The following is a 17,676-nucleotide window of genomic DNA, read 5'->3' as shown; positions in this document are numbered from 1 at the left end:
TGTAGGGAGAACAGACAGTGCATAGGGTGGTGAATTGAAGAACAAATTGAAAAAGCCAGAGGATGTGGAAGCAGGTCAGAGGGAAGGGGAAAGTAAGTTGAGGCAGGAGGAATGTATGTGCCTGTATGCACGATGTACCTTCTGTCTACTCATTGCCCATACCTGAACACAGGGGGAGCATTCTTCACCTGTACTTTCACTTGTGGCACTATCTTGGGTACAGGATTCATGAGGGATCTGCGCAAGATAGGAATATATTATGCAGGAAAGGCTGCCACTCATTAATTAATACTATGCAGTGGAGCAGGATCAGGAGAGGCAGGTGTGTAGAGGTGTGTAGATTCCATTGGGGCCAAAAGGATTTTTGTGAATGGTGCCTAGGAATTCCAGTTGTTTGCTGGGTAACTATCCCTGCGTCCCATAGTTTTAATTTTACTGATAATTTTAAAAACACTCCCTCCTTTAAGAACATGTGTCATTAATCCTGTGCATTATTTGTCAATGTTCCTTTATTTTGTTTTGAAATAAACTTCTGCTTGTTTTTACAAATAGTTTTTAAATATGAATGTACCTGGATTCATGGCTAATGTAAGGGTGTACCTAATTACGCTCACACGAGAATAAATACACCCCTCTAGGGGAGTAAGTCAAAAAGTCTATCTTGTAAGGATAACAAGTTAAATCTTACAAAAATGAGGATGGTAGCAAAGGACTCTGCTACCTGACTGGTCTTCTGACCCTCTTCCGTTCCTTCCTGCCAAAGTGGTGCCAGGCAGAGGTTTATATAGTCCTGTCTTGCCATGGTGGTGTCACTGGATATGAACCATAGCTTCATCCCAAACTTTTCCTTCTTCCATACTAGGGAGGCTCCAAAGCCTTCTATTCTTCATTGTCAGCGGTTTTTGTCAGGGCATGCTGCACGACATTTTGCTACCTTATTTAGAAACACACTGCAGCCCTGCAGACTTTTACAAACCTTGAGGCTTAGCTCCAAGAAAAACTAAACATTTTAATAAACAATTTTTATTAATTTTATCCATATTTCAGTCCTCTTGCTAATGTTATCAGGGCCCTATAGGTTCCCCCACACTTAATACTTATAATCTGTCCCATTCTGCATTTTGTCACACAGAACATGTCATTTCTATTCTTAGACTGCATGGACCCTTGACGGACAGTAGACAGCTGGTGTGTCACTTCGTGTGCTGCCAGTGTAAGCCTTAGTGACAAACACAGCAGAAGCGCCTATAGTCAATTTTTAGAATCTCACATGCTGCATTCTTTCTGGGAAGGCTCGACTCCTCTATAGCATTTAAGATTTTACAATGCCTAGGATCTAAAATTACCAATGTTTTTTAATTTTATTTTTTATTTGGTTGGCTGATAAACAACCTTTCAAATATACCATACAATTCACAATCATACATATATGTTTTTCATATAAAATAAATTAAAAAGAAGGAACATACATGGTAGTTACATAAATGGCCTAGGAATGCATTTTAAGTAGGCTCAATAGAACCAATAACTCATGAAATTCCTATCGCATAAAACTAAAGTAGCACATCTTGTGCAACCGTGCCTGTCATTATAGTTACATACATAATTACAAGATAATTTCAGCGTTAACCAGTGACAATACAGTTTCTAGATATTGTACTATCGCAATTGTAATTGTCAATTTTTTGCCAGTCAAAATTACAAACCAAATTTCATCTTCAGTCATCGGAGCATATAAACATAATAAATCAGGAAAGTAGGTTTTTCTTATAGATGTTAGTACTGGACAAATAACAACCAGATGCTGTAATGTTTCTGAACATCTTTCATCAAGACAAAAATGGCAATGATTTCATTCTTGTGGAAGGAACCCCCTTCTTACCAATATTTCTGCTGTTGGTAATAGATTTAGCCTAAATTGCATATACTGTCGTCTGATATGCGGTGATGGAAACTTTAACAAGTAATCTGCCATTACTCGAAGTTTTTTAGACCCGAATAGCTTAGCATTGAAATCTTTATAGGTACAGCATTGAGCTCTGTCGCATATCCAGTCGTGCTGAAATAGTTTCAATTTAGCATGATTTGGATTACCAATCTATACAGCTAATAGTTAAATGCACCTTATATTTAGACAATAACTATCTTCTTCAGTGCCTGCCCATGTCTGTGTATGTGATTATATTTGCATGAGAGAGTCTTCCCAGTGCCCCTCCTCCCCCCTAGTCCATTATAGTGCCTAAAAGAGGTCTTGCCTAATTCAAAAGCACTTGGTGGTGCGGGAGGACCCTGGTTCCTTCACAACACTACATTGTCTAGCATAGTTACCAGTGTTTGGGGAGTTAGAGTCAGACTGCTGGTGCGCCTTGAGCCATTCAGGCTTTCCATCACATGATACTTTTTGGATTTTTGTTACAAATATTAAAACAATGTGCAAAAGGAAAGCTATGGCATATCTTTCACCTCAAGGGTAATGGAATCAATTTGCAAAGATCTGGTTCCCTATTATCCATATGAACACTCTAATAAGAAAAATTGAGTAGGTGTTAATTGATTTAAATTTAAAGGAGTCTTATGCACCTTATCATATATATTTTTCAGAAAGCACAACCAGGATATGTAAATATATCTAACTCGCTGCCTCGGGGCCACCCCTTGGTGACAAAATGAACTCTTGTACATTATGCTTGAGTCAGAGCACACATGCTGCAATTAAGAACAAACAATGGATTCAAATGACTTTAGCATTCAAACTAGCAACTAAGGGTATGCCTACAAATATGACTCCCATATTTATTCCTTTGGCTTCTGCTACTGATCTTTTTTCTGACATTCCCTGCTCCAACATCCAAAAATGATTTGACTCCAGTTGAAGCGGTGGTGTGATGGATGCTAAATTAAGTGCATGCCAGTGCAACTCCAGAGGCCCCCAGAGGTAAGTGTGGTGTCTCGTAACACTGTTTCAATTGATAAAGGTGATGTGATGGGTATCAGGTAATAAAATGGCAGAAAAAATGTCACCAGTAAAATAAATTGCGGCAAAAATGCTGTGATTTTACCTGGTAAAGATATACCCCATCATACCATTTAAGGGGAGCGCGGGTTGCGGGGGTGTCCCCCGCATCCTTTACATGATTGTGGCGCAAAAAACCACAGCATTTTTGCAGCAATATTTTTTATTCACAGCCAGTTTTGCCACGATTCTAAGACATGGAACCGTGTGATGGAACCCACGGATGTTGTGGCTAGTGATATTATATTTTCTAAATAGATTCTCTCCATTATTCAATCTCGATGATGACAATCAGTTGACTAATAGTATGATATGATATGATAGATTATTTATAACGCGCTTACTACCCAGAGGTTTCTAAGCGTGGACCTGGGGATCGAACCTGTGGTGCTCTCTGTCGTCTTGCTTCCAAGGTGAGCACATTGCCCCTGAGTTATCCTCCCAAGACTAAACATTAAGTAGAGCAAACATTGACATTTCTGTGACTTCTGACTTTAATATTAATACGCTGATTAGTCTTACAGTGGATCATCTAGTGGCCAACAAACATTGTGCCCTGAATTCTGAATGTGCTCTGAATATCCAATCTAATTTCTTGAATTTTGTGCAGTGCCCTTCCTGTAACCATCAATGTAGTAAAATGGCTGTCCTGAAATGGGAAGCAAAATGTATGAGATCAATTGTTGAAGAATTAAGAGCTACTGTTATAAAGATTGCTGAGTGTACCATCATTGGTTCAGTAGGTCATAATTTGCCCTTAAGTAAACAAGTGATAAATATGGCACCCATAAGAAAGGACATTATAATTTCCATAGACCAGTGGTTGCAAATCCTGGTTCATCAAATGGTCTATTCTTGGTTGTATTGAGGGTAATAGCCAACCAATCGGTTAATAAGCCTCCCCCCTAGTTACATTTCATGATCAATTCTATTTCTAGAACTAATTTCAATAGCTCATGTGGTGGCTTGGGCAACCCTCAAATGCATATGGTATAAAGACCCATTGTTACTGGTGCACAAAAAGCTAGCTGGGGGATCTGTTGAGCATGGGGATGCTTTAGTTAACAAATGCTTGAACTGATTTAGACACGTCAGGTGGTGTCTATAAATTACAAGCAATAATTTACTCGCTGCAGAGCAGCTATCTGGACCTGGACAACACTCATAGAGATAATAAAACTATGGGTAATTAATGATGACATTGTTGAAGGATTACCACAATTGTATACAGAGCTCTAGTTCTGGGAGGCTCAGGTTTAACAATTCGTAGGTGCGTCACTCAGCAAAATAATACTGTCCATGTCCATACAGATTGCCTTTCTAGCTATTATGGGGGTAAAGGTCAGTGTGCAATGGAAACCAATGTAATTCATGATTTAGAGGAAGTTGATTGAGATCAGGTGTACATTGCCCCTTCTTTGCCAGGATTTAGTATTAGGACCTGTACCACCTGTGATGAATCCAATGGAGTCATCATGGATTCCCCAGTGGGAACCTCCTCCCATGTGGCCAGGGGACAGTAGCCGCTTCCTGGTCCTGACAGTGGGGGTGGCTATATGATGGAGGATCACCTGGGAGGAGACAACTGCCAGGGAGATGTTATGACTTCATAGGATGAGTCACAATATTCCCCCCTTTCCCATGAGGAAGACCCCCTTAATGGACTATTGTTAGTTAATGGTTCCCCCTGTAGAGGAAGTCAAGAAACATTTCCTCTAAACTACTCTGATCAGACCCCACCTTTCACCCAAACACTCACAACTCCCAAACAACACCTTTTGTTTATGATGTGCCTTCATGTGAAGTCCATGAGAAAAACCATCTGAGAGTTTAAAGCCCAAAGATAGCCATGGACTAGAACTCCCATAACCACCTAGCTACTGAGACGAGGAAGAAGACAAGGGAGTTTGTGCAATGTGACAGGAGTTCGAAGTACAACATGCAGACTTGTTGTTTTTCCAAGTCTTGAGTGCACAGGACATTTAACGATAGCAACCACACTATTGAAATGAGCAGTGCAAGAGGAGACGTTGCCACCCATGCTGAGGCTCACGAATGCGAGGCACACCGACAGGTTTGGCAAAATGGAGGAGGCCACCAGGATAGGAGGAGAAACACTGCATGCAAACATGAAGGGCTGTGGAGACGCTGGGAGCCTTGCAGGAGCTCCTGGAAATTGGGCCACTTGACGAGACATCGTTCTCGAGTCTGGGACAAAAAGAAAAAAGCTGGTGTGTGACCACACAGCTGCTTGGGATGCTGGAAGAATGTCTGTACACTCCAAACTGGAAAGCAGGTGAAGGTACCACACCACAGAGGTGCGAGCAACATCAGAGACACTAGGAGGAACTGGTGAGTCTGCCCAAAGCGGCTGGCGACCCCGGGGTATTCTAACAAGTGTGCCAACAAGTGTTTGAATGCTATAAGATTGCTGATGCAGAAAATACACAAAGTTGTTTGAGTGCAGTCAAGACAATGTACAAAGGCAAACCCCAATCAAGTACAGATGCATGAGATGCCAGTGCGGGGAAGAAGTTGAGCAAATCTTACCATAGATTGATATACCAAGCACCTTACGTTATATACTATTGGGGTATAGCTAAAGAACTGTGAAATGCATGAGAAGTCCTGGCAGACGAATACCCCAGGCAGCTCAAGTTGTATCAAATAACTTTGAAACATATAAGAAGTCCTGGCAGGCAAGCACACCAGGCAGCTGAAATTGGATAACAATTCCTGGCAGGGGAGTATACCAGGTGATCTGAAGAAGCCTAAAGGGAAGTCCTGTCAGACTAGTATACCAGGCAGCTGAAACTGTATAGAGATTCCTGTAGGGGAGTATACCAGGTGATCTGCAAAGTTACAAGAACTTCTACAGAAAGACTATTACAGAACCTTTTACTTGAACAAGAACTTTGTGAGTTTAGTGAAGACACAGAGGAACTATTAGATAAAGAGACATGTTTGCCATCCTGTTTAGGACTCCTGTAGAAAGGGACCACCCTCTTGATCCAAGGGTCTTTATCTTGGAGAAAATGTTCGTTCGAGACATTCTTATACTTTTGTTTTTTAACACTTTTCCTAACATCAAGTTAAAGACATTTCTTTGCACCCTTTGTTGTTTGTTTAAAGTGTGAGATTCAGGATAGGACATTTTGGACATAAGGATGGCTTTTCAGTTACTGACATCCTGACACAGATAGATCCTTAGTTTTTGGTTTCTATTTTTATTAAATAAAAATGTCTTCAACCGAAAGCATGGCAATTCTGTGTCCAGCTTTCATTCCTGACCCCTCACATACCTTCCGATCCTTTCCATCAGTTATAACTCCATTCATGGATTGCAGCTGGGATGTGGAAAATTGTGCAATTCTGATTAGAAGGCATGTAGTCAAACTAAGCATATAATAATTTTACAGGAAACCTGGATTCTGCACAGTCTGGATACATCTGGTTATATTTATTATTCTATTCCTGCACAGAAGGTTGAAATGGGACGCCCTCACGGGGAGGCTTAATGATTTGTATATCAACCGCCATTAATGCTACGATTCATTTATTTCCACTGATAGTCCTGAATTACAAATATTTAAACTGATATTTATGGTGGGTTGACTTTAGTTGTGTTTAATATCTATTTGAGAATGACTTCCCACAATGTTCTTGTACCTCATTGAGGAATTTAAAGAAGTGGTTTGAATTGATGGAGGACAGTTATAATCATGATGGCTGTGTTATTATGATACTTGGGAGAAGTTGTAATATGCAGTTGGAATCACCTTGTTTTTTGCATGGTGTTGCGATTGATGAAGATCTATTTTGTGGTATTCCAGATTGTAGTACTCTATACTTACCCTGCCAACACCATAGGGCACCAATTCCTGGTGCTCTTGTTATGAATATTGGCCTGAGAACCTGAACGGCAGATTTTGTGTGATATTCCTGCTATGATGACATTTAGAATGGGGACCAAATGCAGCCATCTCAATTATGTATACATTGATATGGGGCATTGGGGATGGATTAAAGACTTTCAAGTCTTTGAAAGACCAGAGAGGGTTCACAATCTGCTTGCATTGCACTTAGAAGAGATCAGCTTGGTATTTGCCTTACTGATATCAATGCTGCCTTTGTTGTAGTGTTATGTAAGAATAACAATGGGATCATTTGAATTTAGAAAAGGTTAAAAGTGTATTGTACTATTTTACCACTTCTTTGAAGATATGGTTGTGTTGCTCAACCGTTTTGTCAAAACTGCCTAGTTTTTTATGATAATTTTGTTGAATTGGCTGAAAACTTTTTTATGACGACCAGTGAGCACATTAGAATTATTTAAAAAAAAAAAAACTGCCATTGGTAGAATAATGAATGTCAGGTGGCTAAGTGTGCCCTTCTGAAAGCGTTAAAGGCAGGATAAACTAGTAAGAAGCAGGAGGTCACACGCTCAGATTTTATTAGAAATCTTTAATCATAAAAAAGGAGAAAGCAGTGACACAGCATATTTAGGAACATTTGAAACGTGCCATTGATGATAGAAAAACAACCAGCATTTTTGAAAATTGTAATTCAAGGCTTCTATGATAACATCTTGCCGTCAAAACTCATACCAATAGAAAAACCTGGTGCAACCTGTCAGAGGAATGTATCAATGGGATGATATTGAGACAAGTGATGTGGACGATTTGGTTCATACTACACAAGAGGCTCAGCTAGGTTTTTCCTCACAGGAGGTAGCGTGTGCCCTAGATCATCAAAAAAGTGTCTTGGTGCCTGGACCTGATGACCTCTCTACAGACTTTTTTTACGATTGGACCCTAGAAATGGGTTTCTTTTATGACTGATCATTTCAATTCCATTTTAAATGGCAAAGTTATGCCCTGTTGTTGACGATGAACTACAATTGTTCCCATATTTAAGAAAGGGGACCAAATGCCTCTGTCATTTAGCGACTTACCACATTAATTGGGTTCTGGATGAACGATTAAGCTTTGGACATTTGACAAGGAAATTCTGGCACATGTTCAAGCGGGTTTCAAAAAAGGTGTCAGCATCATTGATCAGGCATTTGGATTCCCGATATATTTGAAAAATATATTGCCCAAAAGGTTGAATCTCTGCATATTTTTGTAGATCTTAATTCCACTTTTGACAAGGTAAATAGGCCACTTTTATTTTAAAAGGGCCATACGGTGATACCAAGAGCCATTATTTAACTTTATTCTGAGAACAAGTCACTGCATCAGTAAGGTGGGGCATTATTGGTGAATGCACCAATTCTTTCCCTGTCAACCATGCCGTTTGACCAGGATATGTTTCAGCATCTCTGCTGTTCTCACTCTACATCAACGGCTTGGCTGCTACTGTATTAGCATTACCTGTTGCCACTTTAAAGTTAAACCATGTAAGTATTTCTATTGTATTATTTGGAGACCACGCTTCCCTTGCCAATTGGCCTGCAGAGTTCTCCTGAACTTGTGTATAATAAGGCATCCTTAAGAACAGCTCCAAGACAAAAGCTATGTCATGCCATAGAAGAAAACCCAAGAAGTGAACAATTCGCTATAAGCGTGAGCGGGTTGAGTGTGTTGATTATTTTGATTATCTAGGTGTGCAATTTAATAACAAAGGCTCATGGGCTCAACATCTCCATAAAAGTAAAACCATTTGAAATTAATGGACAGGTGCTACCAAGAGTTTACCTAAATGCTTAAGAGGACGAGCCAATGCACCCAGTATTGAGGTCTTTAGGGCTCAAGTGACTTTGTCGGTTTTATATGGTGCCAAACTCTGGGTCATTTTCATATGGATCATCTGGTTATTGGCATAAACACCTTTTTTAAAGTTATCATCATTACCAAATGGTGCACCAATCGCTCCCCTCCATTTGGAACTTTGCAGTCAGGGAATTTAATATTTTGCAAAACTCAGAACTGTAATGTTATGTCTATGCCTTTGGTCAAATTCTGAACTTAACAAACACATGGAAGCCATGCTTGATGTATTCCAATTAAATATAGAGCAATCTTGGTCTTGGGCAATTCATGTGCGTTCAGATTTAAACAAGATTGGTTAGGGGATTTTATGCGATAATTCCGGACATAATCAATTGTACCTGTATTATGAAGGTTAAAGAAGTTTTTTGGGATTGGCCACTTGCAGGTATCCTACAGAAAGATTGTGACAAACCACTCATGGAACAGTGCATTACAACCAAATATCATTTTAGCATTGAGTCCTAGTTGGATCAAGTGCAACCGTTTAAAAAATATATTGTATGTGTATTATCATCTAGGGATATTAACCTTGGCGAATTGTTTTAGGATCTGGACACATTGGGTCGTTTCTAAATGCCCAATGTGTTCTTATTCCATTGAGGATGAACAGCATGTCTTCCTGTGGTTCCCAGACTTAGTTCAACCTAGAAGACAATAGTCAATCCACAAATATTTAGGAAATGTGGTATTTTGACCTTGCATGGGGCAATTAATGTGTTATGAGATTGTACAATGACTACTATGGTATATGCAGTAGCTTGATTCATAGGTCAGGCCTGGGAGAATAATCCCACATTCATGATGTTTTCATTTTAGTTATGCTATCCATCTAGATCACCTATAATTAGGTGTGTTACTCCTTTTGCAATTACAATGAATTAGGTCTTTTTTTGCCCAATGACTTAATGCATTTGAATCTTTATTTATGTTGTAAATTTGATGTTTTTGAAGTGTCGTATTACTTATTACAAAGTCTCTAATAGTGATGATTTTAAATTATTACTTTTTATTTGTTTTACATGTTTGTCAAATGTTTTGTTTAATATGTCTGCTTTGATGAAATACATTAACTGAATGAAGCTTCCAGTGAAGATCTGACATGTTATGTGACCTTGATTCACATGTACCTTGTCACTGTACTAACTTAATACATTTATAATAAAAAAAGAAAGCTTCACTACATTTCAGAAAATGGTTTCCCGGTTTGCTACTAATACGCAATGTTTTCTAAGAACTGTATACAGTGGACAGATCAACATAAAGTGTATTGTGTTTTCAATCAAGCAGGGTACATAAATAAGAGTAACATTATGCCCATCAGTCATCCTACCAGACCTCTAGCAGCGGTGATCTGCTCTAATCCAACTTCTCTGTGATTTTCTGCCCGTATTGAAAAACCATTTGGGGTATATTTCTTCTTTCTTAATATTCCATAAAGTGACATCATTCGTATGCGATATATTTTATAATCACTATTTAAATAACAAGTTTTGAGAGTCTGTATAATATTTTCTTTATTTCAAATATGGTCAAGAAGCCTGGTGCCTTATAAATAAATATTGATTAAAGCCACATTTTACACATGATTTAGAAGACGGTAAGTCTGTAAGTCTGCATTTGTAAGTTGTCAAATATTGGTGGTGGATCAATTGTTCAGGGAAGACTCGTTTTACCTCCACTCCAGAGACTAGAGCGATGAGGACAACAGAACAAGGAACATCAGCACTTTCTTTGTAGGCAGGAGCTAGGTCATTTGCTTCTTTTATAAAATGTGTTGATGATTTTTTTTGCTCTTTTGCAGCATAAAATATTCCCCAATTTTTAACTTTGGTCCCCGATGTTGATCACAACATACATCAGAGGTAATGTGAAATATGTCAGATGAAATCCCTTTGTTGGCCTTGAATTTTAATAAAAACATACTTTCTTCCACAGGTGAATTTTGGTTAGGCCTCGGGAAGATGGTTTCCATTCTAAGTCAGAAAGGTGCCACGTTCATGCTCTACGTGGACCTGGAATCTGAGGATGGTGGCAGGGCGCATGCATCATATGACAACTTTTGGTTAGAGGATGAAACTCGTTTTTTCAAACTTCACCTTGGACGCTACTCGGGCACTGCAGGTAACACTCCACAATCGTCAATAAATGAAGAACTTAAGTGAAGAAATATGCTGATTTCTTGTTCTTGTTGCAGTATTAGCATGTGCTTTAACTGGGCATTTCCGTGCTTTTTTAACATTGATGTAGTCACTAGTTGATACTTATACAACTGCAAGAGATGAGTACAAATATTGCACAGTTATTGTTGCAATGCACTGTATTTACTAAAGGAAACACTTCAACAACAGAATCTGAAAAGAAAACCGTGTTGGAGAGATTCATTTTAAAATGTCTCTCTACAGAGGCGAATTGGAGACGACAATTGGAGGTGAATCACAGCTGTAATGAAATGGGGGACCTGTATCCTGTTTTAAGCTCTGACAGTGGCATAGAGCTTTTTCTTCAATGAGGTGGCATTGTACTTGTGGAGTTCTACTTTTCCCAGCACTTCATAAATCTACCACAAAACTGACCTTGAGCTTAACCAACCTATCTAAGTTTGTCTCATCACTTGGTGTTGGGGAAGCCTGGGTTAGGGCCATTTCGCTCCTATTGGCTCTTCCACTTAATCCTGCCAGTGACGACCTCAAGCCAGGCGTGGACTGTTGTACTCTTCCTTTGTGAAACATTAATTGGGTGAAGACCCCAGAACACAGTTGATAAGGGTTTAGGGAGTGATTAAGAGGTGATGTTTTCTCTGTTGTTGAAATATTCTGTAAATATGTGTTTGGTGATGATGCCCAGCAATAACAATCTTTGCAAGTGGTTTAGTAAAATGTATTTTCTTGGACCGTTTGGTACATTTTTGTAAATATTAATTGCAGGCTTGGGGGGACATCCCCCAAACCTCCAATGGGTACTCTTGACCTAAAAGGTATTCTGCTAGAACAGAACAGGACACAACAAAAGCCTCAGTATATATGTATTTGTTAAGTTAAAGTAACTTAAACTTAAACAAATGTATAGCATGACAGTTTTACAAGACAGTTTTGGGAAGATGGTAAATTGCAGAAAGTGTAGCATTACAAGTTATGGCTGCTCTGAAGTAATCTGACGTGACACATAAAGACACAGGCTAAAGCTATGGACGACAGGAAGCACATGTTTTTTCTAGGCAGTAATTATAGACAAATACGCCTAGCAAAGGCAGGTGGGAGGATAAAGTAACTATCAATGAAGCATCATAGGGGTGCAGGATTCAAGTAGCAGTGCTGGCTAAAAATATAAACAAACCTTGCAGGGAACCGCAGACACAAACGCTTGGCCATGAATACAAATAGTTTGAATGGGAGGGGGTGGGTGCACATATCTCATATGTTTTGACATATTCAATTTACATTTTGACATTGTATCCTTGCGCAATAATACATTGGGTTTGGGAGATCTAAGAAAGGGAGAGGCAGCCGGTGAGTGTGGTTCATACAGAGGGATGGCTGGTTAGGAGGCTGGCTAATGTGTATCTGCCAATGGAAGCAGAAATCCTTGCACCACTCCTAAGAGTGGTAACATTCTGATGGGTGTTTATTCAAATACTTCTATTATGACCCTGGTGCAGTATTCAATGTGGCAATGACCCAGTATCTGGACTGGTAGGGGACTTCCAGGCTAATTTTCTCTAACATCTCTCCAAGTGTCATTGTCTGAAAAGACACCATGCATATATGATCTATGTAACTGACCTTTTGTAGTATATGGACCAATTAGAAGATGCAGGGAAACCCTCTGGGGAAAAAAACCCTGCACGGGATCTGCGTGGATCTTCTAAAGGATGTATCCCGCTATTTCTGTATGAAAGTAATCTTCAAAGAAGTCTCTGGTAGTCAACGTGAAGAGGAGCCCGGGAATGAAGCAGGATTCTGGGAAAAGAATCTGGTGGTCGCAATAATCTAAGCAGATAGATAAGTATTTGAAATGGATGCAGAAAAGGTAGTGAGGAAACATACATTCAGCATTCACAGTACACACATGGAATCTAGTAGCCATACTCACGGAAGGCGTTTTACTAAAAGCAAATCGATGCGCCGGTCACAGGATCCTCTTTTCCTTTATGCAAAAGGCTCTGCATCGGTTTCCAGATGCTCAGATCGTTCGCCATAATGTTCGTTGTAACAACTATACAGTCAACAACGGCGGCCATGTCAGAAATCCACGGTCTAGGTCCAAGTAATGCATGGCCAGCATCCCCAGCATTGCCATAGGGACCAGCGTCCCTTTAACAACGTTTTTTCATTGAATTTCATCGTTTTTTATTAGTGCAACTTAACCATAACGTCCCTTTAACAAAGTTATTTCAGTGAATTTCATAGGTTTTTGCCAGTGCATGCTATTTTCCTACAAGTTACTAATATCATACTTACCCAATATAGCAATATTTGTGTCCAATTTACAAAGTGTCAGCTTAAAACGCTGCCATTTCCCACCTTCCAGAATCATTTTTAACACTTCTATACACTTTTTTGCAACTATTTCAACTGGTTTTACATCCGTAGACATCTACGAACATTTGATTTAATTGCAGACCTTCTGGACAGTGCCACATGACCATATGCTGGCGCACAGCATGATGACTTGTCTGAGAACCCGTCCGCACTTCGCGATAAGATCTGTGCTTCGCGGACAGATCAGAACTGCATTTTCTACTGACCTAGGAACTTTCAACTTAAAAATTTCCCTTGCACAGCTCCAACACCTATTCCTACTCATTATCCATCAACCATCTAGTACACAATACATACGTGGAAGATTTTTTGCAAAACTGCTATTTATTTTAATAACAGCGTTAGCTAATGCCATCCCTCCTTCCCAAGAGCCACCACCACTGCTGTAATAAAGGAGCATGAGAAACGCTGCCCCCTACCTTAGGAATAACACACACGCAACATTTTCCCCTGTCCACTTACCCCTCCATATTAGTGTTTGGTGCCTCTTCCCTCATTTCCCTCCCCACCTTTCGTTCTAGGTTCTCCTGCCAAAAAATAAATACATACAAAAACAACAAAAGAAATGTTCCTTTAGGAACCACCTTTCACAGTTGAAAAATAGAACAAAAAAAAAACGTATAGACTCCATCCACTTTACATATCTCAGTAAAGTACAGACTCAATAAGATTTTCCAACATTCCCATTTGCATTTTGTGAATATTGTGCCGTTCATACCCCGTTCCAGGGACTGGACTGGTGGATACCTGCCCGGCAGCCCAAGTTATCAGCCCAAGCGAAGCAAGGGTGGATAACGAGGTCTCCGGACCATTATTCCAGCCCCTGTAATGGGGATGCAGGCCATTAGCACCCTAGGTTCCCAAAGCGGGAACCCGGGGTGCTAAAAAAGGATGTTTCTTCCTACACCGGGACAGGAAGGAAAATCCTTTTCCAAGATGGCCACCATGGAAGGGGAAGGCGGGGTTGCATACAGGGCCCTTCTTTGTTTTCCATGGCAGCCTGCAGAAGGCAAAAAGAGAACCCTATGACCATATTATCACAAGCACATTTTTCTTCCCTTCCAGCCCTATCCCAATTTCGAATAGTTTTAGCACAAAGCCAGTACAAGGTGGACATGTCCACTTTAACCCCATGTGTTGTCCCTCGTGGTCATGGCCAGTACCCAGATTGTCCGGATCATGACCTTATTCCATGACCCGGACAATCTGGCCACTGCCCATGCTCACAGGCTACACCTCATTTTTTGTACCTACATTATGACACTTGTCAAAAAATAAAACACAGGCACATTTGCAAAACCATGCTTTCAGGTCCTTGCCAATGCTCCTTACACAAGTTTGCTGGAAATCCACCCATGTTTTATTTTTTCAAATGTGTCAAATGTATGCACATACAAAAGTCATATAACCTAGCCCCCACTTGACAAAATCCATTCAGACTTTACAAAAACATGTATATCTAGATCTAAAATCTTTTTCCATTCTTTTGTGTAGATTCATCAAATTGAACCACATTTATAAGCCTTTACAATATTTTGGGACCCCCCTCTAATTTTGCCCCCTCTTGACAGAATCCCACCAAACTTTGCAAAAACATTTATTTCTATATCTATAATGCTTTTGCAAACCTTTGTGTAGATTCGTCAAATGGCACCACCTCTATAATCCTTTACAATATTTTGGGACCGCCCTCTAATTTTGCCCCCTCTTGACAGAATCCCACCAAACTTTGCATAAACATTTATATCTAGATCTATTGTCAGTTTACCAAATTAAGTGTAGATTCGTCAAATGGCACCTCATTTATAAGCCTTTACATTATTTTGGGTCCCCCCTCTAATGTTGCCCCCTCTTGACAGAATCCCACCAAACTTTGCAAACTCATCCGGAATCAGGTCAAGAATATAATTCCTAAATTTCATGCAGTTTCATTAACTGGTGCCAAAGTTATAAGCCATCCAAGAACTGCTTTTCACCAACCCATGTAACGCAGAGTTGTGCACGGATTTCACAGGATTGTTTGCGGACATTTACGGCGAAAAACACCTGTTTTTTTGCTTCCTGCAGCCATATACCATCCCATCCTCATCACCCCCCACCTCCCCAGAGATTATTTGATAAGTTTGACAAGTGCAATGTTGTGTTTTTTTTAATATGTCTTGTACTGTGATGTCCGCAGACACCGTCCGCTGTCCGCAAATCCAAAATGGCGGGCGTTTTCAAAAATCTGACGCACTTCCCACTTTTCACCATCCAATCAGTGGGTGTGTCCGATGTCCGCGGACACCACTTTGCCTTCTAAGTCAATCAGCTACTGCAGGCCCAGTAATTATGCTTGGATGCAGGGAAACAATTTGTCCTTAAGAATAACAGCAACCAATGAAGTACTAATATTCCTTGCTGTCTTCAGATGGCAAGAGGAAGGGATCTTCTGTTAAAAAAAACAGGATTAGATCCCGATGCAAGCAACCACAAATTATGTTTTGGGGAGCTGGACTAGGCACAAGATTTTCCCTTGTGTAATTGTACATCCCAGAGCTCGCTGCTTTGTTACACATTTACGGCTTCCTGTTCTTCTGGGATGACGGTCCGAACACCCATTTCTTGTGCAGTTTTCTGGCTTATTTTTCTGTTTTATTTTTACAGATTGTATTGCTATCGGTCAAGAAACAGACACCCCGAGGCGCTGTGGCTCAGGAGCAACCACACTTTTCACGGGCCTCAAGAGGAGCATGTCAATGCTGTGCATTGTGAAAAACGGTGGCGTCCCCCACCGAATCTTGCAGAGGACCCCTTCATTTTATTTTACAGAACTGAGTACCGAGCGTATTTGAGTAGATAGGCCGTAAGAAGATTTGCCCGCGTGAGGAGAGAGAATGCACTTAAAAAAATCATACATTTACATACATAAGCGCATGAATATAAGGAATAATGCATACTGTAAAAGCAGCATTGCTGACCCTTTGACAACCTCATACCCACGAAGGCCCAGATGGCTGTTGCTTATTGTATGGGCACTTCAGCCAAAACTACCTTCATGATCTCCTTTTAAAGGGCAGTGGGCCATACTCCACCATGGAGAGCCTGCAAAGGTGTACCAGCTATACTGCAATGTATCACACAACAGTGGACAAGTGTCAAGAATGAATGGACCTGCTCAATGCTAGAATAACTGTCCCTCAGGAAGAACTAAAAAGCCCTTGGTTAGGCAGGACTGGCCCTAGACAGCGGCGATGGGCTGCCTATCTAAAAGGGGATAGGAAGAGAACTAACCCTACACTTAGTGTTACTGACAGCTGTTCATAGTGTAGAGCAGGAAGTCGTGTTTTATTACTCTTGATATTTAAAAACTGCTCCAGCTATGCCCCCACGTGCTGGAGTAGAGAACTAGTGGTACAAGACTCTAACACCTGCCATTTTTCCCATGTAATGAGCCGCATACAGCCTCAAGGAAGAGCAAGACATGTAGAGATTCGAACTAGACCTGCAGGTTACAAGATAGCTCTTAGCCCCATTGAAATGGAGTAACGTTATGGATACACTATACCAGGCATAGGGGAAATATTTTGTCAACCTCAGATTGAACAAACCAGGATATACAAAGTCCCTGAGGCATATATAGCTATGAGGCCCCAGAAGCAGTACGAAAGTGAATGGTTGTGATGAAAGTGACGTAAATAGGTTATAGTCACTGAAACCGGTCGATTACTAATCTCATAGGATCTCCTTTACCAAGATGACGGGATACCTATTGATAACTTTCATGAACATTTTTTAGGTAAATTATTCATGGGCGTACAGCATTAAAAATGGTACATGTTGAATGAGGTTTTGCAGCTACACACTCGGGGGAGGATAGAATAAAGCCATTACAATCCCTACTCGACTGTATCTATTACACTAGGGAAAAACTTGTACACATAAGTGACTTCAACACATGGGAAAATGGTATGTGTTCGAGTTTTGTACCACTAGTGCTCTACTCCAGGACGTAGGGGCACAGCTGGAGCTGTGTCAAGCTGTGTTTTAAATATCAAAGTTTTCTGATTGTAGGTGTGTCAAGGGGAGAACGTATGTGCATGGTTGAGTCAACTACAAAAAATTGAAAATGGCACCCACATATTAACGTCAAAAGTATCCACAAGGATATAAGGCACAAGCTATTTAATTTGCCCATGACATTTCTGCCACTTGTTTTTAAAGAGGTCAACATAAATACAGAGGCGCCCATCCCCAAAAGATGCTTCTGTCGAACAGATGATATTCACAAGAGGGACCTCAATGTGCGCATCATAGATGCACACATTAAAAGGCCCTTTCCCACCAGTTTGCACATTTGCACCAATAAAGG

The 17,676-nt window shown here is 40.3% G+C and overlaps 1 protein-coding gene across 2 annotated transcripts in view; it reads left to right on the top strand.

The window, feature by feature from the left end:
* Positions 1-17,676, top strand: part of ANGPTL5 (angiopoietin like 5) — a 448,401-nt gene that overhangs the window by 414,762 nt on the left and 15,963 nt on the right. For both annotated transcript variants that reach the window (XM_069640373.1, XM_069640374.1), the window contains one exon: positions 10,723-10,908. In XM_069640373.1, the coding sequence (XP_069496474.1) occupies positions 10,723-10,908 (186 nt within the window). The remainder of the gene's footprint in view (positions 1-10,722; positions 10,909-17,676) is intronic.

The sequence above is a fragment of the Ambystoma mexicanum genome, chromosome 7q (assembly GCF_040938575.1).
Source record: "Ambystoma mexicanum isolate Mex_15411 chromosome 7q, UKY_AmexF1_1, whole genome shotgun sequence".
Lineage (NCBI taxonomy): Eukaryota > Metazoa > Chordata > Amphibia > Caudata > Ambystomatidae > Ambystoma > Ambystoma mexicanum.
The sequence above is the reverse complement of the archived record's forward strand: the minus strand, read 5'-3'. Positions and strand labels throughout refer to the sequence as shown.